At 34.0% G+C, this 26799-nt stretch overlaps 4 protein-coding genes across 4 annotated transcripts; all 4 read left to right on the top strand.

Annotated features, from left to right (window-relative positions):
- The first annotated feature begins 1782 nt into the window (after positions 1–1782).
- Positions 1783–2670, top strand: LOC123914620 (protein FAR1-RELATED SEQUENCE 5-like). The gene has a single exon (XM_045965816.1). It carries the CDS (start codon positions 1783–1785, stop codon positions 2668–2670), a length of 888 nt encoding a protein of 295 aa, XP_045821772.1.
- Positions 2671–2676: 6 nt separating this feature from the next.
- On the top strand, positions 2677–4212 carry LOC123914619 (protein FAR1-RELATED SEQUENCE 5-like). The gene has a single exon (XM_045965815.1). The coding sequence runs from the start codon at positions 2677–2679 to the stop codon at positions 4210–4212; it is 1536 nt and encodes a 511-aa protein (XP_045821771.1).
- Positions 4213–8305: 4093 nt separating this feature from the next.
- Positions 8306–12112, top strand: LOC123917100 (ubiquinol oxidase 2, mitochondrial). Its single transcript, XM_045968726.1, has 4 exons — positions 8306–9056; positions 9725–9853; positions 9966–10454; positions 11782–12112. Exons 1-4 carry the CDS (start codon positions 8721–8723, stop codon positions 11839–11841), a joined length of 1014 nt encoding a protein of 337 aa, XP_045824682.1. The 5' UTR covers positions 8306–8720; the 3' UTR covers positions 11842–12112.
- Positions 12113–13931: 1819 nt separating this feature from the next.
- On the top strand, positions 13932–26541 carry LOC123912702 (copper-transporting ATPase PAA1, chloroplastic). The gene is made up of 17 exons (XM_045963256.1): positions 13932–14573; positions 14674–14727; positions 15311–15464; positions 16507–16581; positions 17073–17350; positions 18003–18236; positions 18621–18719; positions 19049–19198; positions 20352–20498; positions 21315–21365; positions 21441–21613; positions 21906–22038; positions 22384–22481; positions 24029–24266; positions 24661–24864; positions 25194–25274; positions 25904–26541. The coding sequence occupies exons 1-17, from the start codon at positions 14133–14135 to the stop codon at positions 26138–26140; spliced, it is 2847 nt and encodes a 948-aa protein (XP_045819212.1). The 5' UTR covers positions 13932–14132; the 3' UTR covers positions 26141–26541.
- Positions 26542–26799: the final 258 nt, after the last annotated feature.

The following is a 26799-nucleotide window of genomic DNA, read 5'->3' as shown; positions in this document are numbered from 1 at the left end:
GAAAACATGTTGATTATGAAAACACACTTTTTCATATTTGGCCAGTTTACTTGAGAAAGTTACAATGTAGCTGACAATGACTACGAGAATAAAAATAAAAACAAAAATTTTAATAAAAAAAAAAACTTTTTAAAATTTCATAACATTGATCGTACTATTTTCGATATTATATTACTATTATGTTTTTGGCAAGGTCTATTATGAAAGAGTGAAAGAAATCTTTCACGGTGCACAAGGAAAAGTACCTGCTATAGGCAATTGTTTTTGTTTTTAAATTAATAAAAAAATCATCTTTTTATATATTACATATCAAGCCCACCATTTTATTAAATTATATATTGGTTAATTATAAAATGACTCAAACTTCATTAAATTTGTTATTACCCCAGCCTATGTGGCATTAATTTAACTATAAAAAAATAGAGAAAGAAATTTAAGTGTTCTGAAAATTCAATTAAGTGTAAAAAAATTGCAAAAGAAATAGTTTTCTCAAAATTTCCAAATATTGAATCCCTAAATCAATGGCATATAGATCGAGAGGTGCTGAAGTTCCAAGTTCCATATAGATCGAACGTTTGTGTGAGAGGTCAAAAAGGACAACCATAATCGCCATTGAAGGACAGAATCGGAGGTCGACGACAGAATCGGTTATTGAAGGACAACCATAATCGCCCTAATCTGTGTGATTGAAACTTTTGCCCAGGTGTGTACTCAAGTGCTTATACCATTGATTGATTTGTGGTGGTGTTAGTTGTTGCTTGATATTTTGAACTTGTCATTCGTTGTGTGGGTTGGTTGTGAAGTTATGCTCTATGATATGCCTTTATAGATGTGTTGGTTGTTGTTTTAATTCACTCCACTGATGTGTTGTTGGTGTTCTTTTATGTATTGAGGATTTGAAAAAATCTCATAGAATAGTAAAGTAGTGTATGCTGATCTGAACTTGTGAATGATCTCAAGGATTTCTCTCTGAATTCGTTGGATCAAATTCTTCATATTCTTTTTGGTCTCATTGGATCTATCCTTGTCCCCTTTGTACACTCCATATGACATGCTTGAGTAAATCATGTTAACCCTTGATGTTGCCATTGAAGTTTCTTTACTTGTGGTGATTCAACTTTAGAATGTTGCATTTAAATTGGTTTTGTTAGGCAACTATTTTAATTCATAAATTTACATTAGAATATTGTTTTGGTGAACTTAGCTTGAATGATTGACTAGTATTTATCAATAAATTTTCCTTTTTCTTAAAAAAAAATGTATTGAGGATTTGAGCCTTTTTTTTTTATTTTAATCATCAAACTAATATTTTAAAAATTACTACCAATGCATAGAAGTGCCTTTTGTTTATGTATTTGTCATTGTTTTGCTTTTGATGAGGCCTGGAAGTTGTTCTTCTTTCACGTGCCCATTAGTAATTTTCATAGCTATTATTTTTACTTTCCTGGGTGTTAATTTCTCATATCAGGAACACAAAAACACCACACACTATGTAAAGACACATAACTAAAGGCAGGAACAATGACATATAACAACCAACAAAACTTACAGACCACTTCCAAAAATCCAAACAAATACCAATACAAAATGGAGCTTAGAACTAACAAATACCATATAATTTTCTCCTTTGTCTTGGTTTGTTGTGGAGTGTTGCCATATAATTTTTCCATTTGTCTTGGTTGTCCATATTTGTTTTGTTTCGTACAAATGTTGTATCTTATGCGCATGATATTTGTGTTTGATAGGTAGAGACATCACTGCACAGGAGGCTGTACAATATCAATGAATGAACAAGTTGAAGAAACAACGTATTATTCGGAGGGTAGTTGTGAGGTGGAATTAGAGGGCAGTTGTGAAGATAGTGATGGGGTTGAAAATGAAGATAATAATCGTCAAGAGGATCCAGAGCACATTAATGAAGATGTAGATGAGTCTGAAGATGGAGATGATAGTAGTGAAGAGAATTTTTTAGAGCAAAATAGTGAAATTGGAGATGATAATTGTGGTGACTATGTAGATAGTTGTGAGGAGGAAGAAATTGTGATAGATGATTTGGATGATATTTTGAAGATCGACATGAAAAATAGTGTCAGTAATGATGTTAGCAGGTACTCTTTTAGTAATTTGGAAGTGGCTTATCAATTTTACACAACATATTCCAAAATGAACGGTTTTTCTGTCCGCAAGAGCAGTGTTGTTAAAAGCAGCAAGGGTGAACTATTGCAACAAACTTTCATTTGTTCGAGCGCTGGATACAGAGAAAATAAGGGGCTGAATGTTGACAATCGAAAGCGACGCGAAAGGCGTGAAACAAGGTGTGGTTGTGCGGCAAAATTTCGTGTTCACATCGATATTGCTTCAGCTTCAGGGCGATGGTACGTGACTTTATTCACTGACGAACATAATCACGAAATGGTGAAAGATATATATTGTCAAATGTTACCGGGACACAGAAAAATCACAGAAGCTGATGCTCTCGTAATTCACAATCATGCAAAAGTTGGGATTAGGCCATCCACTACATATGGTGCGTTTGCACATGCTTCGGGGGGATACAACAAGGTACAGTTCATGAAGAAAGATCTTTATAATCAAGTTGGTAAACAAAAACGTCAACAAGTCTCTGATGCAAGTGCGGCGGTAAAGTATCTTAAAGAATTGAAGTCATAGGACCCAATGATGTTTGTCAAATTTACGACTGACAGTGATAAGAGGCTACAACATCTATTTTGGGTGGATGGGGAAAGTCAAATGAACTACAAAGTGTTCGATGATATTGTAGCCTTTGATGCAACATACAGAAAAAACAAGTATTTGTGTCCATTGGTAATATTTTCAGGTGTTAATCACCACAATCAGACAATTGTGTTCGCAACAGGTCTTGTTTCGAATGAGACGGAAGAGACATATGTCTGGCTTCTTGAACAATTTTTGGAGGTAATGGGAGGCAAGGCACCAAGTTCAGTTATAACTGATGGTGATTTAGCCATGAAGAATGCAATACGGAGAGTTTTTCCTGAAGCTCATCATAGGTTGTGTGCTTGGCATTTATTGCGTAATGCAACAAGTAATGTCAATGTTCCGGAATTCCATTCATACTTTAAAAAGTGCATGTTTGGAGACTATAGTGTGGGTAAATTTGATGAAATATGGAGGGAAATGATCACTAAATGTGGGTTGGAAAACAACAATTGGGTACAAGATTTGTACCAAAAAAGGAAAATGTGGGCTACAGCTCTTATGAGAGGCAAATTCTTTGCCGGCATAAGGACTACTTCAAGGTGTGAAGCATTGCATTGTCATATTGGAAAGTTTGTTCACTCTAGGATTAGTTTGAATGATTTTGTTCAGCAATTCCAAAGGTGCCTTACATATTTCCGCTTTAGGGAAGTGGAAGCCGATTTTGAATCCAATTATGGTGAGATGGTGTTGCAGACAACTCTACGATCCATTGAGAGGTCTGCATCAAGAAAATTCACGAATTCAATATTTTATCAATTTCGTGATGTCCTAAAAAAATCATCATTGACAAGGGTATTAGACTGCCACGAGATGTCAACATACTCGATTTATTCGGTGTCTAAGTATCGTGGTTCTGGTAAAGTGTGGCATGTTTCATGTTGTCTGTCGCCCATTGAATTAAAATGTTCCTGTCTAAAGATGGAATCTGTGGGGTTTCCTTGTGAACACATTGTAACTGTACTGGTGTTTTTAGATTTTGATGAGCTACCAGATTGTCTAGTTATGAGTAGGTGGTCGAAGAAAGCGAAGGACGCAATTCGTGGAAGTTACACAGATGGGTCTTTTTATTGGGATTCTCAGCTGGTTGCTAAACAAGCAAATTTGCACTTTCTTTGTAAGGAAATTGTGGAGGTAGCACATCGTGATGATGGAGACTACAATTATCTCGTTGAGTTGCTGACGCGAGAACTTAACAATTTGAAACTGAAGCATCGGGATGTAACTGTTGGTGAAAATGTAGAGTCTGAAACAGTTGACGAAGTCATATATGACCCTGAAATCATTAGAACAAAGGGATGTGGACCAAGTACAACCAGTGGAACAGAGAAGATTAAGCGTAGCTGCAAAGGGTGCGGTGTACCTGGGCATAATAGAAGAAGCTGCAAAACGTGTTATACAACTTATAATAAACAAAAATTTCATTTCACTATATTTGTTACAATGTATAAGTTACATCAAGTTACACTTTAATAAACATTTAAACAAATTTGTTACAATTTATAATATAGATTGTGGAATGAACAAAAATAATATGATGGTTAGGTGAGAAAAGGTGTAAAGACAGGTTGACAACATTTTCGTCTTGTTAATTCGATCATCCACCATTTCACTCCCACCATTTTTGACTAATCATATTAATCTTAATTTGGTCACAAAAAGTTCCTCGTTGACTATCATATTAATCTTTGATATATGTTTGTATAAAAAACACCGGTAAGATTAATATGATTAGTCAACGAAGGACTATGTAACCGTTTATCCAAGAAAATATAAAACATACACTAGCTAAAATGAATAAAAACAGAACAGTTTGTGTAAAATGAATAAAATATAGAACAGTTTGTTGAAGTTACAATGAGGTGTGGTTGAATAAAAATAAAGAGAAGAGACATTTATTTATAGGCAAGTCCCAGAAAAATGAAAGCATAATTAAAAAGAATCTGGACGCGCCAAAGCCAGGCCCACGTTCTTAAAAAGAATCTGCAGATGTCCAACTTTTGCAGCAGTAGACGTTCAACTTTTACAGTCTTCAAAGGACGCGCCATCTGCAGTTTCGCGTTTTGAACAAAGAAAAAACGTATATCCCTTAAAATTTATCCGGTATATGATAGTTAAAATTTATATATCAGTAAGAATTTACCCTGTGTAAAATAGTTTTTTTTTAAAAAAAAAAATTTATTAGTAAGAACTTGTGTCACATGATAATTATTTTGAATTTTTTATCAGTGAGAATTTATCCGGTATATGATAGTTAAATTTATATATCAGTTACAATTTACCCCGTGTAAAATATTATTATTTTTTTGAAATTTTTATTAGTAAAAATTTGTGTCACATATGATAATTTTTTTGAATTTTTTATCAGTGATAATTTTTTAGTATATGATAATTTTTTTGAAATTTTTGCTTGCTTTTTTGTATTCATGTTTTTAATTTTATTAACATAATCTGATACAAATGCTCCATAAGAACTCTTTTTTGCCCATGAAAATAACAAATGTTTTTCGCGGCCCTTAATTTTCACTTAAAATTCATTCGGTGTTGAGTATATCTTCAAAAGGTTCAAAAGGAAGACATGAAGAAGATGTCATGTTTAGTCCTCCCAATCACAATTACGTTGGATTGAACTGTGATTCTCTTTACCAAGTTCAGCGTGAATCACCATTAAACCAACTGACGATTGATAATATTTTTTTATATTTGTTAAAAAAAATGTCAAGATCAAATGACACCGAAGTGTCAAAATTGCAAATCTCATCCATTAGTTTCATTAAATCCAAAGATTTAAAAGTATCATAAAATAATTAATATAAACCAACAACACTACCTAATTAAAACAAAACAAATCTTTAACATAGAAAATTCATTATCAAATATTTGTTATTTGTTTTCCGAATTTTTTATTAGCTCATCAGTATGGCAAACTCGATCTTTTTAAATATAATTAAAAATCATATATTTTCTATTTTCTTTAATGGAATCAATTTTTTTTAGTGTGTAGAAAAATAAATTTCACCCAAACCCTAAACCCCAAACCACCTCAAACCCTAAACAAAAAATTTCCAAAATAATATCTTTTTATATTTGCCCTGTATTTATAATAAGGCTTAAATATGAAAACAGTTCCTGCAATTACGGCTTGTTTTGATTTTAGCCCCTGCAAAAAATAATTTGATTTTAGTCCTTGCAAAATACCAAAACTTTTAAAAATATCCTGAGGTGAATTTTTGGCTGACATGTTAAGTAATTGATGATTTGGCAAATGCTGATTAGGATTTTTTATGATGTGGAATTAACATGTCATTTTCATTTAAAAATAAAAAAAATGGAAAATAACATGTCAGATTTTTATAAATAAATAAATAAATAAATTGAAAAATAGAAATAGAAAATTAATACACTTACCAAAATAAAAGTTAATATATTAAATTAAAAAACATATTAGATTTTTTTTTTATCACAATAGAAGAAATAAATCACGCAAAGAAGAAAAACACAGTTTTTGTTCATATTCTTCAAACCACGGAGGGGTTAATTTTATTTTGATGGTAAAAAGGTTAATTGAAATTGAAAGTTAGGATGAGAAAGAGTTTTTGTTCACCCCTTTCAAATCGCAGAGTTCTACTTCCTCTATTTCGTTTTTGTAATTTCGTTTTCTAATGTTGGCTTTGTACATCACCATGGGTATTTGATACCCACACACATGAAGCTTTTTTGCAACAAAAACTGAAGAAGACGAACCACCTTTGCCACGCGACATGTTTTTTCTTCTTTGCGTGATTTGTCCTTCAATTGCAGCTTTGATCCAAGAACCCTAATTTTTGCCCCTTTCTTCTTTGTGTTTTTCTTCTTTGTGTGATTTCTTTCTTCTATTTTGATAATTTAATATATTTTATTTTTTTGAAATCTAATATATTTTTAAATCTAATATATTAACTTTTTTTGGTAGTGTATTAATTTTCTATTTCTATTTTTCAATTTATTTATTTTTAAAAATCTGACATGTTATTTTTCATTTTTTTTAAATGAAAATGACATGTTAATTCCACGCCATCAAAAATCCTAGTCAACATCTGCCAAATCATCAATTACTTGACATGTCAGCCAAAAAATCACCTCAAGAACCTTTCTAAAAGTTTTGATATTTTGCAGGACTAAAATCAAACTTTTTTTTGCAGGACTAAAATCAAAACAAACCGTAATTACAGAGACTGTTTTCATATTTAAGCCTTATAATAATTAATACTATTTTTTTACAGGAGCAATTACAAAAAAATAAAATAAAATTGGGTGTATTGTGCTTGCAAAAATTAAGTAACAAAAAATCATTCTTTTACAAAAAAGTAAACCAATCAAACTAATTTTGGGCCAGGCGAGCCATTCAGCATTATTTCTTTTTTTATTGTTGTGTTAAGATACCATGACTTAAACACCCCAAAAAATTATCAATTTGGGCCAAACTTTTTGCGGGCTGTGAATGGCCCATTCTCTAATATGAACAAATAAAAAATAAGAAAACACTATGTTATCTTCTTCTTCATCAACAACGTATATACACTGTTTATCTTCTTCTTCAACATGCTGCAATGTCAATTTTCTGGGCAAAGACTTAATTATCTCTGAAATTGAAGATCAATTTCTTCTTCACACACACTTCCACAGTGTTAATAGCATAAAAAATAAATAAATCAGATTTAAACATTCAACATATTTAAAAGCAAAACAAAAACAAAATAACAGATCTGAAGCACAAACGAAAAAATCCCACCGAATCTATACAAATAATAGACGCCGTACGGTGGGATATGGAGGATATGAAGAAAGAATTTAAATGACTGTGTTCATAGCAAAAGTAAATCTCAGATCTAAAATGTCTTGTTCATATCAATGGGATATGGAGGATTGTAAGAAAGAAATTAAATGAGACATTTTAATGGAATGAGATTGGAAGAAATATTTCAGATAGAATTTAGTACGGTGAATCCAATTAGGTAACGTGGTTAGTCTAGCTTTCAAATTGACCACTCTAAGATTGCATGGAGCTGGTGCCAAATCCAAGTTCATTTCTTCCTCGTCTTTAGCAGTAATATTTAGAGATTCAAGGAATTCCATCTCTTGTATTGCAACACATAATTCATTTCCATGTTCTGTCTTCACACATCTTATGCCTATTTCAACATTTTGAGCTCTTGCATAAGGACTATTCCACCATGATCTGCTTCCAAAAACTAAAGCTTTTGCAAAGATTTCAAGCATCCAATACCCTCTTGCATTTTCAACCCTTTGAACTTCTCTTATGAGTATTTTCAATTGTAACCCATTTGTCTAAAATTGAAACCAGCTAACAGTGGGGGTTGAAATAGAATTTCATATTGTTAAAAAATGTGACCTTTAAGTGACTTGTTAATGACTTAATGGTTGATAAAATCTTGACCCTTGGATCAAATATTACTAAATCTAAAAGTTAAAAAGTTACTTGTGCATGATGAAAGACATCATCCACCGGTTCACATTAGACAAAGCCTATTTATTTATACTAAAAAAAAATACTATGAACATTCTTGAGATGGGATCTGGATTTGTCCTCTCCATTGGCTATATCATTGTCCTCTCCTCTAAGATCCAACGGTTACCGTAAAACATCAACAATTCCAATCCTCCCCCTGATTGGACAATTTCAAGCACTAATGTTATCTTTACCTCATCAAATCAAAACCCAATTTCATACCGCCTTACTCCAAGTAGATACTTAACAATTTGTTATCCAAAATATACGCGCGTTATTGCACGTTAATCTCCCTCCATACCTTTCCCGTCATCTCAGCCGTCAATCACATTTCTAACCCATTCAATCAACGGCGAAAAACCAGTCCTCACAAGTCATGCACGTAAATGGGACCCATATATAAACACTATGCTTCTTCTTCAGTAACCGTATTTCCAGATTTCTTGGGAACTCTGCAAAACGTGATTCCAAGATGAAGCATTCAGCATTGTGCTATGTGATTCGCCGAACTTTGATCGGTGGACGGAACTGTAACCGTCACGGTTCGGCGGTTATGAGGCCATTCCTGGCGGAGGAGATGAGACAGAGGAACTTCGCCGCCGATGGCAGAAACGGAGGGTTCTTTTACTGGAAGAGGATGATGTCTTCGAAAGCGGCGAGTGAGACGGAGGTGAAGTCGACGGAGAAGGAGAAGAAGGAGGAGAGTTCGGGGAAAAAGAATAACGCGGTGGTGTCGAGTTATTGGGGAATTTCCAGGCCGAAGATTACGAGAGAAGATGGAACAGAGTGGCCTTGGAACTGCTTTATGGTAAAGACCTAAAGATTTTCTGAATTGAATAATTTCTTTGTGTCGATTTGTTTTTTTCACTGATTCATGATTTCTATATGCGGAATTTAACTTATGAGAGGCTATTTTGTTGTTGATAATAGTGTTACTGTCATGGTTACTGATTCATGATTTCTATATGCGGAATTTAACTTATGAGGCGCGATTTTGTTGTTGATAATAGTGTTATTGTTATGGTTGCTGATTCATGATTTCTATATGCGGAATTTAACACTTGAGGCACGATTTCGTTGATGATAATAGTGTTACTGTTATGGTTACTGATTCATGATTTCTATATGCAGAATTTAACTTATGAGACGTGATTTCGTTGTTTGATAATAATGTAACTGTTATGGTTACTGATTCACAATTTCTATATGCGGTTTCTATATGCGAAGTTTAACTTATGAGACACGATTTCGTTGTTGATAATAGTGTTATTGTTAATATGGTTAATGATTCATGATTTCTATATGCAGAATTTAACTTATGAGGTGCGATTACGTTGTTGATAATAGTGTTACTGCTATGGTTACCTATTCATGATTTCTATATGCGGAATTTAACTTATGAGACGCAATTTCGTTGTTGATAATAGTGTTACTGTCATGGTTACTGATTCATGATTTATATTTTTGTGTTTATAGCCATGGGAGACTTATCAATCGAATTTGTCCATTGATTTGAGTAAGCATCATGTGCCAAAGAATTTTCTGGATAAAGTTGCTTATAGGACAGTGAAGCTTCTCAGAATTCCCACTGATTTGTTTTTCAAGGTGTGTAATATATTAATATTAGTAATATAGCATTTGATTTTCAGATTTTGTTATTTCTTCATGGAAATTGGTTCAATTGTTGTTATTCATCGTAATTTATGCGAAATTTCAGAGGCAGTATGGTTGTCGCGCAATGATGCTTGAAACAGTTGCAGCTGTACCTGGAATGGTAGGAGGGATGCTGTTGCACCTCAGGTCACTCCGTAAGTTTCAGCATAGCGGTGGTTGGATCAAAGCATTGCTTGAAGAAGCAGAGAATGAGAGGATGCATTTAATGACTATGGTAGAACTTGTGAAGCCGAAATGGTATGAAAGACTGTTGGTTCTTGCTGTGCAGGGAGTTTTCTTCAATGCGTTCTTTGTAGTTTACATACTCTCTCCAAAGCTGGCTCATAGAGTTGTTGGGTACCTTGAGGAAGAAGCTGTACATTCCTACACTGAGTACTTAAAGGACATTGAGAGTGGTGCAGTTGAAAATGTTTCTGCTCCTGCCATTGCTATAGACTATTGGAGGCTTCCCAAGGATGCCAAATTGAAAGATGTTGTAACAGTCATTCGTGCTGATGAGGCTCACCATCGAGATGTTAACCATTTTGCTTCAGTGAGTGTTCTTATTGCTTTATTATGTTATTTTTTTCTTCAAAAAACTATGCTCGTTCATGCCCACCAACATATCATTTTAAATTTGTGTTTGCAGTATATTGTTTTTATGCTTCTATCATTTTGTTATTCTCTTGAATAATTTTTTTTTTGAAAAACAAAACATGAAAACTGTACAATTTAGGATTGATAGAAAGTAATATACACTAAGGATAATATTCTGGCAGAAGCCAGACGGCCTTTCCCCCTAATTTCCGCACATGCATTGCTTAGAATTGAAACTTAAGTTGTGTTGCTAAAGACTGTACAAAGGGCTGCAGAAGCATATGGACTACCAAAAGGCATACATTTGTTGTCGAGCGTAGTCAAATTGACAGAAATCAGTATACATTTAATTGTTCACTTCACCCTCATATTGAAGATTTACTTGTTACCAACTTGTAGGGAGGTTAGAAATTGTAACCACCTGGAGGGATGAGGAGATTAAAAAAATGCTGGCTTTTTATTAAGCTTAGGAAAGTAGTGGGGGAGGGGAGTGATACGTTATTTTGGAGTGATCCATCAGTAGGACAAGGAGAGAATTTAAAAGAGAACTTTGCACTGTTATTTCAGATAACAACGAAGAAGGATGCCGATGTTGTGGAGGTGTGTGGAACAAGTTCAGAGAGGGGTGAAGGAAAGTGGAATTGGTGGAGAGAATTTATTCAATGGGGAGGTGTTAGTGAATGTACATATTTGATGTTGTGGAGGGTTGTCTGAGAATATATAGCGGTTAGATATGTTTTTGCCATAGGGGAAATTATGGAATATGGAGATAATTGCAGTCAATTTGAGACTGATATCAGTGGTTGCTTCTTGAGGGAGTAGCTTATGTTTTGGTGTGGAAGAATGCCAAATTGTGATGTAATGCATTAATTTTGGTTTGGTTTTATTACCATATATTATGGGTATTGGATCTCTTTTGGAGGTTGCTTGTAAGACATTCTGCACATCTTGTGCATATCAGTGATGCATTTCATTTTGATTTTGCAAAAAAACCCTGAAATTGTAACCACTTTGGCAGATGACATACTTAGAGTAAGATACATTTTGTGGTTTGATTTGTTCATTTGGGTGAGTTCCGGTATTGGTATGTTTTATGTTGAAAACTTTGTTTAAAGAGTGGCTGATTCATAGTTGTTTTGAATAACAGGCTACCTGATTTACCATGTTTGTTATCTTGAATGTTGTCCATTGTTTTTTTTTCCTTCTTTTTGATAAAAATGCTGGGCATTGGTTTTGCACCGGTGTTCCCTAGTTTTTTATTACTATTCTGTTCTTTCATGCAGGATATCCACTTCCACGGTAAAGAACTGCGAGATGCACCAGCTCCTCTTGGTTATCATTAGGGCTACTATCATGAATATAAAATTACTCATTTAGCTTGCATTACGAATCTATAAGCACCTCTTCATAAAAAAGAAACCTATAAGCACCAACCAATGTTTTGATTATACATAATTCCTATACTTCAATCATACGTTGGATGACAGTACATATACTGGTTATACTATTTTTTGTAATGAACATGCTGGTTATGATTAGACTATATACATTAATGATTGTATACAACTTACATGATTTGAAAACCATGTTAATAAGAGAGTTACCATTAGTTTAGGACTTCTTCCGCTGCTGGAATGACAGAGAACTTTGACGCAGAGTGATTGTATAGTGATACATAAGTGTTTGATAGTCAGACAAGTACACCATGGAAACCATACTGTTGGTAACATTTTGGTTGATAAGGTGTATTTTGAAGTGGAGTAAACGAAAAGTTTGAAGCCATCCTTGATTCACAGATTGAAGATTTTTCTTTTGTTTTCATAATCTTGACATGTCTTACATATCACAAATCTCCAGAAAATCTTTCCAACAAATGAGTAGTATATAGCAATGGCACACAACTTTCAACATCCCAATAATGTTATGATTTATGCACATTGTACAAGGGGGTCTCCAGTGGAAATCTTCTAGGCATTCACTTCCGCTTTGGAACGTTGTTCCACTTCTCCCGCGACACAAACCACACAGTGAAAGAAACAAGCTCAAATCTTCTAGGGTATTTTTTTAAGGCTTTCATTAAAAAGACATTTTGATATAAGGAAAAATTGCACTCAATTCTCCTGACATATTCTAAATAACATGGCACCTTTCTTTTCTTTTCGTCAGAGTAGGAGTTTTTATTTTTGGGTTGTGAAGAAAAGGAATACATCCTTTTTATTTCTTAACAAACACACAACACTTATTTGTCGGATTTGAAAGTAAGAACAAAATCAACATTGCTCGCAAAATAGTATATAGTGAGTGACTGAGTGTATATGCATTTTTTTTTCATTCACAAAAGCTGAATGCAGACATATCTTCTAAGATTGAGTACAAATTTCCATTACATCGATATTTTTTAGCCAACTTAATTTTGTATGTGTTATTTATTTATTTTCTTCTTTCACCACTAGTTTAATCTGGTTCGAGGATTAGTTTGGCATCGAGTGTTTCAGCCTCCTCCCGATAGCAGTTGCGGGGGATTGAACCATGTTATTGAAGATACAACATTTACATTATTTTTTGTAAAAAAAAAAAAATTTACATTATTTTCAGATTGTTCATTCATTTATGATATTTTTCAACCAATGTAAGCGCACTTTGATGTTTTGAAATGCAATTCCAATCTGCAATAACCTAGTTTTTATATTTAGTTTATGAGTTTTGTTGTTAAATCTTTTTTATAATTATTTTTTTAGGTTAAAGTAAATATTAGAGACAGCTTAATAATTTTCAATGGTAAGTTAGATCTAAAATAAAATTTTCTACACAATATACAAAGCTTTTTTTTTGTAAATCATCAATAATTTTTAGTCGTAGACCTAAAACAAAAATTTTAGTAGCTTTTTCGACCTGAAAAATACATATAAAATACTTTAGGATAACAAAAAAATATATAATTTCTATAGTAAGTAGTAAATATCACATTAAATTATAATTCTTTAAGCAAGTTACATGCATAAATACATAATTTTTCCAATATCAATTTACTTTTTTTATTATATAATTTTTTTTATTTCTCAACCAATATCTTAAGTAGGTAGTACTTCTTAGCCAACTACTACAAATTTATTTATTATTTGAGGATATTTTTTTATAAAACTCGGCAAAAGAGATAAAATTGAATAGTTTATGTGGAATAATCCATGAATTATCTACGACTGTTTTTTTAAAGTTCATATTAAACAGTGTATCCGGTGCACTTGTTAAACATACCAAAAATAAAAATAAAACATAAAGTTAATGTTGATAAAAACAATTTTTTATACTTTTAATGCATTGAATGCACGAGTTTTAAGACAAAATTTTCTTATTTATGTGTTTAACTAGTGCACCGAGTGCATTATTTAACATTTTCCTTTTTTAAATAGATAAAAAAAATAAAGTCATCATAACATTATTTCCACGAGTTTAGTGTGTAAGGTGTGATATTGTGCAGCGAAATGAAGAGCTAACAGAAGTAAGAAATTCGAAAACGCGATGCTATATACACGAGCCAAGATAACAAGCTATGCGCGTGACTAGTACTAGTAGTAGATAGATGATGATATTAGGATAACTGCAATTCTTCTCTATTCTCTTCAATTCCAATCCAATGGATTCTGCCTTATCCCTCACCACCACGGCGCAGATTCTACTCTTCAGAACACTCCACCGTCATTTCTCCGGCGCGCCTCCTCGTTCACTCCTCCGTCGTCGCAATCTGAAATACGCTGCTGTTACTTCATACAACAATCACTTTCGCATTCCGTCTTCTTCCACCTCTTTCACTTCTGTGCCGTTATCGCCCTCGCTCCGTAACTTCCACGCGCTGCTTTCACCAACTTCGTGCCGTACGCGCTGCGTTTCGAGCTCCGCTGCTTCTTTTGGTTCTTCTGCCGGCGGTGGAAATGGTGGTGCTGGAGTTGGAAATGGTGGTGGAGGTGGTGGTGGTGGTTCTGGTGGTGAGTCTGGTGATGTTAGAATCAATTTGGTTGGAGATGTGGCTCAAGAGCTTTCATCTCTTTCACCTGATGTTATCATTCTTGATGTTTCGGTCTGAACTCTGAACTCTTCACACTTTTTTTTTTGTTCTTATTATTTTTCTTTGGTTTTGTTGTTGTTGAATAATTCAGTTTTGTTTGTTTACGTGATAGGGAATGGTGTGTGGGGGATGTGCAGCATCTGTGAAAAAGATTCTGGAAAGTCAAGTGAGTTTTTGTATATTGGATTCTATTTGATTTTCGTCATTCCATGATGCTTTAATTATCGTATTTCTGAGGTGATTAATGTAATGTTGATGGTGTTTTATTGAGTTTATATGGTTAGGTGCTTGAAATGGGATAAGCTACAGTATTTTATTTTTAAGTTTCATAAGTCTGGATGATTATTGATTAGCATTTAGCATTGATGTATAAAAACGCGAACTCAGGTTTTATAGCAATCAGTCGTTATGTTTGGGAGTTTGGAGGGGAGGGATAAAAAAGCTACTTCAAATTTAAGAACCCTCAATCACTAAACCACTGATTTTTGTAAAACCTCAGTTCCTGATTTTTCTTAAATTTGAATTTGCTTTTTTATATTATTATTCTCAAAAAAGTTTGAAAATTAGTTCGAGACTATGATCGACATTCTATTTTAGTTGTGTGTGTGTGTGTATCCTTGATAACACATTAACACATCTTTATTTTTTCTGAACAAAAGGGAAAAATTAGTTTTTATATTCTTGCTTACATATATTTTCAACTTTTTGTAATCAGAATCCTGATTGTTTACTTTTTACGTTAACGGCAGCCACAAGTGTCGTCTGCTAGTGTAAATTTAACAACAGAGACAGTAATAGTTTGGCCTGTATCCGAAGCAAAAACTGCACCAAATTGGCAAAAGCAATTAGGGAAGACACTTGCAGAACATTTAACTAGCTGTGGTTTCAATTCTTGCCTTCGAGGTATATTTTTAAGCTCATCTACGTAGTGTATTTTTCGGTGTTTGTTGGTTGAGTAAAGGGCTTGCCTTGCTACTTACTGATGATCTAGTTCCTTGCTATATGTATAATCATCATATAAATTGCATGCTTGGCTGGTTATTATTCTTTTCCATTCTTTAATTACTGCAAATTACAAGTATATGCACCTCATTCCTATCTATTTCTAGATTCTCATCTTCTCCATAGTTTATTATTTGAGTCTATGCTTGGTTGGTTATTCATCTAGGATTTGGGTTGGAAATTCTTTAATTCTGAGTATCAATCAATGACAACCAACTTTCTTCTCAACTTCTATTTGGGAACGGTATAAACTAGGTAGAGTTAAATTGTCAAATAGACTTACACATGGTATTGCATACTCTACTCCTCTAGTTGTCCTCTTAGAAGTCATCACTTCAAATGAAATTAGACATTACCATATGTTGTTATTCATTTGGTTTATATGAAGTTTGGTGGGTTAAGTGGCGTAACTGATGTTATAATATAATCTCTCCTTTCAGTGGGCCTCTGTGGCTTCTTGTGATGGGTATCCTAGAGCCGTGTCTGTCTTGAATCTCCCTGGAATGTTAAAGAATTTGCTGATGTTGAATGTGAAAGTAGCAATCGTTTAGTTATCAATAATTGTGTTCAAGCTCCCATTAATACATATAGTTTGGTATTTTTTTTTGTTTTCTATAATATTTTTTCTTTTTTAGTCCCTTCCATGTGATATATATTTGTTCGAAACCAGTTTTTATCCTTTTACTCCCTATTATACTGAGATTAATTGAACATAAACCGAATATAGAATATTATGTGGACCAAAAAAAAATAGTAGAGACTAAAACAAAATAACTAGGACCAAAATGGAAAACAATATTATTGGGTCCATTAAATAAAAATAAATAAATCCAGGGACAAAAACAAAAAACGCAAACATGTTTAAACCTTGTTTAAAATTATACTAGCTTTCTCCAATGATATGTTTGTCTGTGTGACTATTCTGCTGTTTCTGAAAGTGCAGATTCAACACGAGAAAATTTCTTACAAATTTTTGAAAGAAAGATGGAGGAAAGAAACAGACAATTAAAAGAAAGTGGTAAGCATCTCTTTTTAATGTAGCAACAAGATCCTCTTTAAGATACTTCTGAGTGGTTGTCTGTGATGATTGGCTTAACTACATTACACATTTGGTCCCTTACGTTTATTTTAGGTTTCAATTCGGTCCCTTACGTTTAAAAAGTATCAATTTGGTCCCTTACGTTTATTTTAGGTTTCAAGTTAGTCCTTTCCGTCAATTTTGTCACATGTGACAGCCAATTTGCATATGTGGACTGACACATGGCACTTGGACACACCGACACATGTACTGTTCAAACGGTGTTAGTGACAAAACTAACGGAAAGGACTAACTTGAAACCTAAAATAAACGTAAGAGACCAAATTGATACTTTTTAAACGTAAGGGATCAAATTGAAACCTAAAATAAACGAAAGGGACCAAATGTGTAGTTAAGCCGTGATGATTCATCTGCCGTGACTTCTGAGGCTAATTGACGTGTTTCTTTTCATTATGATACACTGTTTTAAGGTCGTGAGCTAGCTGTTTCCTGGGCTCTTTGTGCCGCGTGTCTCGTTGGCCATCTCTCTCATCTCTTTGCAGCAAAGGCACCATGGATCCATGCATTTCATTCTGTTGGGTTTCATCTATCCTTGTGTTTGCTTACGTTACTTGGTCCCGGCCGCCAACTTATCCTTGATGGCTTAAAAAGCCTTTTTAAAAGGGCGCCAAACATGAACAGCTTAGTTGGTCTTGGGGCTTTGTCATCATTCACAGTCAGTTCATTTGCGGTTTTGCTGCCGAAATTGGTAAAATGTATTTTTGGAATCTGTTATCTCCAACTTGTAATTTTCAATTTATTCAGTTGGCGGCTACATTCTGTAACTTTTTTTTCTTTGAAACAGCCAATGTTAGTAATTAGTTGTTAGATTAGTATTTCGTAACTTAGTTAACTTAAAAAGACTAAAGAAGATAGAAAATTTGAATTCCTTAGGTTGATGAGAGTATTTGGAATGAAAGCAATCAAGAGGTGTTATATAATAAGTATGTAATGTTTTTAGCTTCCCAATTTAGGGCGATTGTTGGTTTTAGTCCCTAAACTTTAAAAAGTAGTTTTTCTCCCCCATCAAGGCCGGGCCATTAAGGGACAGCTGTATTGTTATTATTAACTGGATAACTGTTACTATCCATTTACAATCGTATAGAATCTCTCTTTTGTTGCAAATATAGGAGTTAAGTAGTTTCCTTATTTGATTTTATTCCCTAGATTATTTATACCCTCATGTATTTTGTATCATATCAATGAGAATTACAAAGAATTTTGCATGGGTAAACTCAAAAGAAATTTGGTGGGATCAATTGATCTAATTGACTATTATATTTTTGGTTTAAATTATGAAGATGGACATGCAATAGATATCAATGGTAGTTTATTTGTGTTAAATGAAATTTATAATGCAGGGTTGGAAGGCGTTTTTTGAGGAACCTATTATGCTGATTGCATTTGTCTTGTTGGGAAGGAATCTTGAACAGAGAGCTAAAATTAAAGCAACCAGTGATATGACAGGACTTCTTAGCATATTGCCATCTAAAGCTCGCCTTCTAGTTAATAATGGGGAAACAGATGCTGCCTCAGTTGTTGAAGTTCCTTCTGACAGTCTTTCCATTGAAGATCAAATTATCATATTACCCGGAGTAAGTAATATCAGAACATTCATATTATCAGATATCAACCCTATAACCGCTTCACCCCTTTTGGGCATCTTATGAAGCTCTGGTTGTCTATTTTAGAAAGGCTGGCTTTTATTAGTGTATCTTTGGATGACTAAAGTACCCAGTGAGGTATTAAAGAAAATGAACAAAATGATTATACTGATATGCTTTATGTCCGCTACTGGGGGAAGAGGTGAAGGAAAGATTGCCTATCTAACCACTTTGATTCCAATTTCCTAAAGTATGACAGTGTTTGTGTTGCTAAACTGTTGATGATTGTGATTTGAAGTTTAAACATGTTCTGCTTAGATTTTGATGGTTGATGTGCATAAAACATTTATCGTAGCTACTTCTCTATTTTTCTAGGATCGTATTCCAGCTGATGGGATTGTGAGAGCTGGTAGAAGTAGTGTAGATGAGTCAAGTTTCACCGGGGAGCCGCTGCCAGTAACCAAAGAACTTGGGGTAAATTGCGTCTCAACACATTATAATCTGAGATCTATTATATATTTGACTAACATGACTTGTAGATATTGATGGTGCATTTTAATGATGGTGGATGCTGTGATCATTGATTCTAAATTTCCTAGGGAATTATGTGTTGTACCTACCCTATGTCAATCAAACAGGAATACAGTTATGTTTTTAATGGTAACATTGTATAGGTGCATCTTAACTGATGATGAGCACACTTCATTTTGTGTGTTGATATGTGATCATCCCTATAACATTTCTGTACCTGTGGAAGTTCTAGCAGTTGAATTAAGTAACTGATGGATGGGTTTTGTCTTTAGAGTGAGGTTGCAGCTGGAAGTATAAATCTTAATGGAACTCTTACAATAGAGGTGCGGAGACCAGGTGGTGAGACTGCTATAGGAGACATTATTCGTCTAGTTGAAGAGGCACAAAGTAGAGAAGCTCCTGTACAACGGTTGGCTGACAAGGTTCTCGCACTGAATCCCATTATTTTATAGCGAGTATGTTTTGTTCCTACTGATTAGATTAAGGATTGCGATTGATGCTTTTTTCTGTCTTGGAAAATTAAACAGTCTTGATAAATTTGACCCAAAAAAATATGGAACTTGATTATAAACAGTTTTACATGCTCAGAATGGTTTAAGAGTGCATGATTTTTTTTCTGGGGGGCGAGGGGGTGTTGTTATAGTTGGCCTTTCTAAGGGGGTCCAAGCATCATAGCTGTATAATATGATTATGTTCTTCAAAATTATAATAATCAGGTATTGGCTCTTTTGTCTGGAGAGTAATTTTTTAAAATCTTCAAGATGATGTCTTTGGATGAGCAGTTTCTTTGGGATAGGATTAGGTTTTTGGCTTTTATTTGGTAAAAAACATCCAATCTTTTCAAAGGGGATCCCCCAGTTGATATGTTAAGTGATTGGCTTGGTTTATCTTATTGTAGTTTTCTTTGTTCTCTTGTTTTCATCTTTCTTTTCTAAGGAGGGTCTCTCACTGTACTCTGTAATAATCTTATCTTCGTCTTAATGAATTTGTTTTTTTACCAAAAAAGAAAAAAGTTGTAGCCCATGCAACATCATATTTCCTTTTTATTTTCTTTCTTCTTTTATGTGTATGTTCCAGTGTCTGTCCCACGAAAGAAATACGAAATCTTTTAAATATTTTTGAGAACCAAAAATGCAGTAAGTTCTGTTGTCAAATAGGACTGTGGAGCTGTGTTTCATGCCATGGTTTAGAAATCCCTTCCCTTACATCTCTTCTTAAACTCTTTTTATTTGGTTCTGGGAGGGCTGGTGGGAAGATGACAACCCTTGGTGTGCTGTTTTGGACGAATAAAAATTAAACCCTATTGAGCCAATATAAGCACTACTGCAAATGTAATAGCTGAGATCAATATATAGATACATTTTCAGTTCTAATATCAAATTTTGTCTTTTTTTTTCCTCTCTAGAACTTTATCAATCTGTGTATAGACAATTTCAAAGAAAAAAAGTTTATATGCTCCATTGCTAGTTTTATATGTATTTTCAATTACATGAATGTTACAAGCCTGTTCTCCTTCATTATCTTCTTTCTTAGATATCTTCCACTAAATTGAGAAACAGCATTTTGTGTATACAGGTAGCAGGATACTTCACGTATGGAGTAATGGCAATCTCTGTTACCACATTTACATTTTGGAGTGTGCTTGGCCCACAGATTTTACCTCCTGCTGTATACCAAGGAAGTGCAGTTTCACTGGCTTTGCAGCTTGCATGCAGTGTTCTGGTATGTTTTTCAAATACTCCCTTCGTCTCTTATTATAAGACTCGACTCCGTTTGAGATTTTTGTCCCTCCTTAATACAAGACCCTTTCAAAATTACACATGCATTAATGACTTCTTTACAAAAATGCCCTTATTAATTTACCATTGGAAAACGTAAATTATTTTTCTGTTTTATGATATCAATAATTACAAAGGTAATTACTAATTATGGAAAAGTAACACATATTTTGAAAAATTTAACGCTACAACTATTTTTCTTAATACACATGAATTTTGTTAAGGGTCTTATGATAAGGGGCAAAGGGAGTATTTATTATGGACATACATCCTGTCAAATATTTTTCCTTCATCTAAATAATGTTAGTCAAATGTAAAGATCTGTTTTAGTGGTTCTTTCATTATGGCTTAGTCCTTTAAATTGAATACATTTTTACATGACATAAGAGCTGTTAGACACTTAAGTTTTGTTAACATAGGGACACGTGTTAAGTTATATAATAATAGAAATCTTGTGTTGAATTTTTTTTTAAAAAAAACTTTTGAAGAATTGAATGCGCGAATTCCAAGAGAATATTTCTATATTTAGTTTATTAACTTGTGCCCATAGGGCACATATTAGAATTTCCCTTCTTTTATATAGTTTAGTGGTTTTGGAAGGCAAAAACACTTTGATACACGGTCCAGCTACTTGTTCTCAGTCTTATTTTCCTTAATAAGAAAAAGGAAATGAGCCTATTTTGAGCTTCCAATTTTCAGATATTGATTCAATGAAAATTCTAGTATCTGTTCTGATATTAATACTTGTTCATTGATGCAGGTTATTGCTTGTCCATGTGCACTTGGGTTAGCCACACCTACTGCTGTACTGGTAAAATCTGCCTAGAGTCAACATCTGTCACCACCTTACTTATTGTTGTGTTTGATTTGTGTGTTTGTTTAACAGGTTGGAACTTCTTTGGGAGCTAAAAGAGGATTACTTTTGCGTGGTGGAAACATTCTAGAGAAGTTTGCCTTGGTAAACACTGTTGTGTTTGACAAAACAGGGACCCTTACGATTGGTAAACCTGTTGTGACAAAGATCGTCACTCCCACATACATAGAAAATGCAAATTCAAGGTAGTGTAGGGCAAAACATTTGTGTCCATTATCACACTCAATTCATTTGAAGAATGTTTTCTATAAAACGTTGAAATCTCTAGTTATTTGTCTATACAAGATGATATATATTTTCCTGTCAGACTAGAATCGAGTTTAAGTATTTTGACGATGAATAATAGTGAGAGAAGCCATTCCCATGTTGTTATTACATGATAGGAAATATTGTCTTTAGTCTGAGTATATACAATTTTTTTACGAAGTTGTGAAACTAAAAGGTGTTATAACTTATAACACTGCTTTTTCAATGCAGCCAAACTAAAATAAATGCTTTGTCTGATATTGAAGTTCTGAGGTTAGCAGCTGCTGTAGAATCAAACTCAGTACATCCAGTTGGGAAAGCAATTGTGGGTGCTGCTCAGGCAGTTAATTGTCATGATGCTAAGGTTCTCATGTTATTTCTCAACAATGTTTAATTTTATTCTCTGGATTTGGGGTTATCTCATGACCATTACATGATATGTTTACATTTGAGATGCTATATTTTAATTGAAGCTAGGTCAATGGATATTTAACTTTTTGTAAACTTTTTCAGTCATTATGTTATTCTATCTACAGGAGATCAACTCATTAATAACACCGAATATAGCTTTTTTGGTAGTCTGACTAACCAATGAGATTACTAGAATAAAACTTACTGGTTGTAATGTGTGCATTTCATATTTTAGGCGCGTTACCTTTTTGTCCTAAAATTGATGACAGCCAGCTTATTCTTTAAGCAAAATTTGCAGGTAACAGATGAAACATTCCTGGAAGAACCTGGATCTGGAGTTGTTGCTACCGTAAATAACAAAAAGGTCTCCGTTGGGACATTGGAATGGATAACCAGGTACTTGAGTTTGATTCTTTTGTTGATTATAGTCATAATTAGGACTATTCTTTCTATTTATTATCATTGATATAGTTTCCTTATTTTGATAGATTCTCTCTGGTATATATATTTGTAGTACCCCATTGTGAATGCAAGTCAATAAATTATTCTAAACCAATTCAATTTAGTTTCGTCTCTTGTTTCACTCATATTTGTTAGGGTTTCAGCAGCTTAGTGTTTACCCACTGTTCAGCAGTCAGGTGTCACAACTCCACCTCACATCCATCAAAACTACTGCCAGAGCTGCAGCAGGACCATGGTCGGAGCCTCTTCCAGAGACACATGCCCCTCCACCCGTCTCAGATACTGTCAGTCACCAGAACACCGTTGCAAAATAATGGCCCATAAGCCACTAGACATAGAGGCACTTTTTCTTTCGTCGTGTGCGCCGGCCTAGCCTATTATGTTGTGTCCCTGTTTGCTGTTTGGGTCTTGAGTTTCAGCTCATCTATTTGGTTTTTGGTAGATTTCGTCTTGCTATGTGGTGTTTTTGGTTTGTAGCTGCACGTTACTGACCACTGCCTTTTGGTACTGTTATTCCTTGTTTGTTGTGCCTCCGATGCATAGTCAGACCCTCTTTGTTTGTTTGAGACCCTTTCCAGCTTGTGGGTCTTGTTTCGAAGTTTTCTTCACTGCAGTTTGGGGGTGTTTGTTTCAAGGTTAGGAATAATATTCCTGGGAATATATGGGTTGGAATAAATATACCCATGTTTGTTACAAGTTTGACATGAAATTATTCCTGGATATGAAGTTTCCTTGGAATAAAATAACTTCCAATAATTTCTCTTATTCCCATGATTTTATTCCCAAGGAAATGGGTGGGAAAGAAAAGTTCCCATGAAAATGGGAATACATTTTAAATAACTTCCAATAACTTCTCTTTTACCCACTTTTATCAATAATTCCTAGGAATGTAGTTAATATGAACCAAACATGTTTTTTTTTTAAATACCTGGGAATAAAGTTCCCATTATTATTTCCTGGGAATATGATTCCTGGGAGTAAAATTAACAACCTTGAAACAAACGCCCCCTTTGTGTTATTTTCTACGAGTTGGAACCCTACTTTTTTTTTTCATGTTTGATGGCAGTTCAACAGGCTTCGTCTTCGGCTACTCTGGCTCATTTTGGTAACTCTAATGTTTGCTTATCTCACTTTGTGGGGTTTTTAGGCTTATTATCATATAGTTGGCAACCCTTCTCTTATCTCTAACTTGTCAGACTCCTAAAACACCTCACCAAATTTCCCATGTAATGGATATAAGGCAGGATCTGATGGCATAAATTAAATTTGAATGCATCTGGTCCCACTCCCTACATTTGTGACCGCAGGATAGGGCACCCAAACTTTAATCTAAATATTGTAATCTACTTGAAGATTAACTCAAAAAAAAAAAATCATTTTAATGACTTTACTCTGAAAACTCTTGTAATAAATAATAGTCTTCTTGTACAATTATTATTTTTATAAATATCAAACCTTCAGCAGGTAATTCCTATGTGCAGGCATGGAGTTAACAGTGGCATACATCAAGAAGTGGAGCGTAAAAACCAATCCTTTGTCTATGTTGGAGTTGATGATACTTTGGCTGGCCAGATTTATTTTGAAGACGAGATAAGGAAAGATGCAAGACATGTTGTTGACACCTTATCTAAGCAAGGTATTGATGTCTACATGCTGTCTGGAGACAAAAGGAATGCAGCTGAATATGTTGCATCTCTTGTTGGGATTCCCAAAGCAAAGGTAAAATGTTTACAACATACTACATGATATTTCTCTAAAGAAAGAGAACTTGCAAGGTGGGGCTACAACCTTTGTCGATGTTCATGACCGTCCCATGCTTAAACACATGAAATTTTATATTTTGTTCATTATAAGCTTGCCAATTTGTAGTACTATCCGTTTGAATTGAGTTTACCATATAAAACTTTGTGTGTATGTGAGGCTGGTGTTTTAGTAATTTTTTCCACCTTTTGGCATGTTATCCCTCTTCTGGATATCTGGAGTTTAGCTTATATGTTTGGATAGATGTCTTGGGTTTGAAGTTGTTCACCAATTTATTTTATGTTGTTGATGATTTTTCAGTGCATGGAAAATGTTTTTGGTAATTCGGTGTCTTGCATGTTTTGAATTGTAGGTGCTATCTGAAGTGAAACCAGAAGAGAAGAACAAGTTCATAAAGGAACTTCAGAAAGATAAGAACATTGTAGCTATGGTTGGTGATGGAATTAACGATGCAGCTGCTCTGGCTTCTTCACATATAGGTATTGCATTGGGTGGAGGTGTTGGAGCTGCCAGTGAAGTGTCTTCCATTGTATTGATGCACAATCATCTCTCACAGGTAACACTTTTCCCTTTTGGTTTGCTTAAAACTGTCTTATATTTCCCAAAAACTTCTTCAATTCATTGCATTATTTTAATGTTTGACTTGATCCCTTTGCATACTAACTTTCGAGTTTTCTGAATGAATTCTACTATCTTTACGCCTGCTATTTATCTAACTGATATCCCCTCTAATAAGTTAACTTCTGTAATTGTTCCTAATTGGTCTCCCTTCTGACTACTCTAATTGTTATCTTCCCTACTATCGTAACAATTATGATAATGGAATGCATATTGGACAGTTAATGGAATGCATATTGGGCAGCTAATATTTTTATTTCTATGCAGCTGCTTGATGCTTTGGAGCTTAGCAGGCTAACCATGAATACTGTAAAGCAAAATCTTTGGTGGGCTTTCATATACAACATTGTAAGTTTTGCTGCTGTCCAGATATAAAAATTTGATTGACGTGATTTCGTTGACATAGTTTCCTGTCCTCCCTATAACATTTAGATAGACCTTTCCCCCTGAAAAGTTGCTTCTTGAATTTTGCTACGTGGGAAATGCAAGTTCCGCTTTATAACTTTGTGTTTGCCACAATTTTTTTAAATTGCACTTTTGTGGTATTTTTTTGTCAGTCTATTGTTACATTTTTTCTTTTGCTTTATGGATCTTGAACCTTCTTTTGGATCTGACATCAAAAGTAAATACTACTAAAACATATCAATATGTGGGCTTAGTCCCTCATCATTATAAAAAAAAAAAAAAATCGATATGATTAGGCATAACAGAGCAACCAAACCATATGTGATTTCCCTTCCCTTTTTTACTTCTGATAGCATTCCCATCCAAATATGGTGCTGATTTTGTATGAAACTCAGGTTTAGGTCACGTGGGATAGTACATTTATTTGATACCAGATTCAAGTGTGTTTAGAACTAATAAGTTTTTTCTTTGTTCAAAAGTTTCTATTCTTTTTTTAAATTTCTGAAAGAATACTATTTGATATTATCTTTATTCAACTCTCACGGTGTAATTATACTTCAATCTTCATACAGGTAGGGATTCCAATTGCAGCTGGAGCGTTATTTCCTGTAAATGGTACCATGCTGACTCCATCAATTGCAGGGGCTCTCATGGGGTTGAGTTCCATTGGCGTAATGACTAACTCGTTACTTTTGAGATTCAAGTTTTCCTTAAAGCAACAACAAATACATGGCACGTTGCCAAAGACCAAAACCTATGTTGAATCTGATCTGGCTCGTGGAAACAAGAAAATGAAGTATTCAAATTAGGTGATGAGTGGAGGTACGTCCTGGGTTTCGCTCAGGTCAATGATGGGAGTATATGGCATTTATTCTTGCGGTAATCATCTGAAGGATGAACAGAAATTGGGACTAATTAGATGTCACAGAGGTATAGAAATGAAAGAGTTACACCATCACTGTGATAGGGCGCATTAATGGAGAAATTTGAGTGAAAGAATAGATTAGATTTATAACATTGTCATCCAAGATACTTTCTCTTTAATTCTCATAGGTTTTCTTTTTGGGAGCTCTGTAGCTTTCCACTGATTACAGGTTAATGCTCTGGCTTAGTTTTGTATAATGTTTTGTTTGGCCCTTTTAGTTCTAGACTTGTAATCCTTTAGTATTTTTTAGTAAAGTTAATGATTACTTAACCATCTTGAATTTTAGAATTTGGATAAAGCTAATTTAGGATGAAATTTCTTTCTTCAAGGAAGGATGGCTATAAGTGGAATACATTACAACTTAGTTCAAGTGTTTATAGCATTATGTATAAACTATTTTTGTAACAAGATAAACTAAAGTCAAACTGTTTTTATATAAATCATAAGTTGTTTTCATAAGATACTCTATAGAGATTTTATGGAAGCAAGTTGAATCTCAAATTGTCTAACAAGAACACTTATGTTAGTGGATAAATTCAAATA

The sequence above is a fragment of the Trifolium pratense genome, linkage group LG3, assembly GCF_020283565.1.
Source record: "Trifolium pratense cultivar HEN17-A07 linkage group LG3, ARS_RC_1.1, whole genome shotgun sequence".
In the NCBI taxonomy this organism is placed as follows: Eukaryota; Viridiplantae; Streptophyta; class Magnoliopsida; order Fabales; family Fabaceae; genus Trifolium; species Trifolium pratense.
Note: the sequence above shows the minus strand (reverse complement) of the source record. Positions and strands in the feature narration are given on the sequence as shown.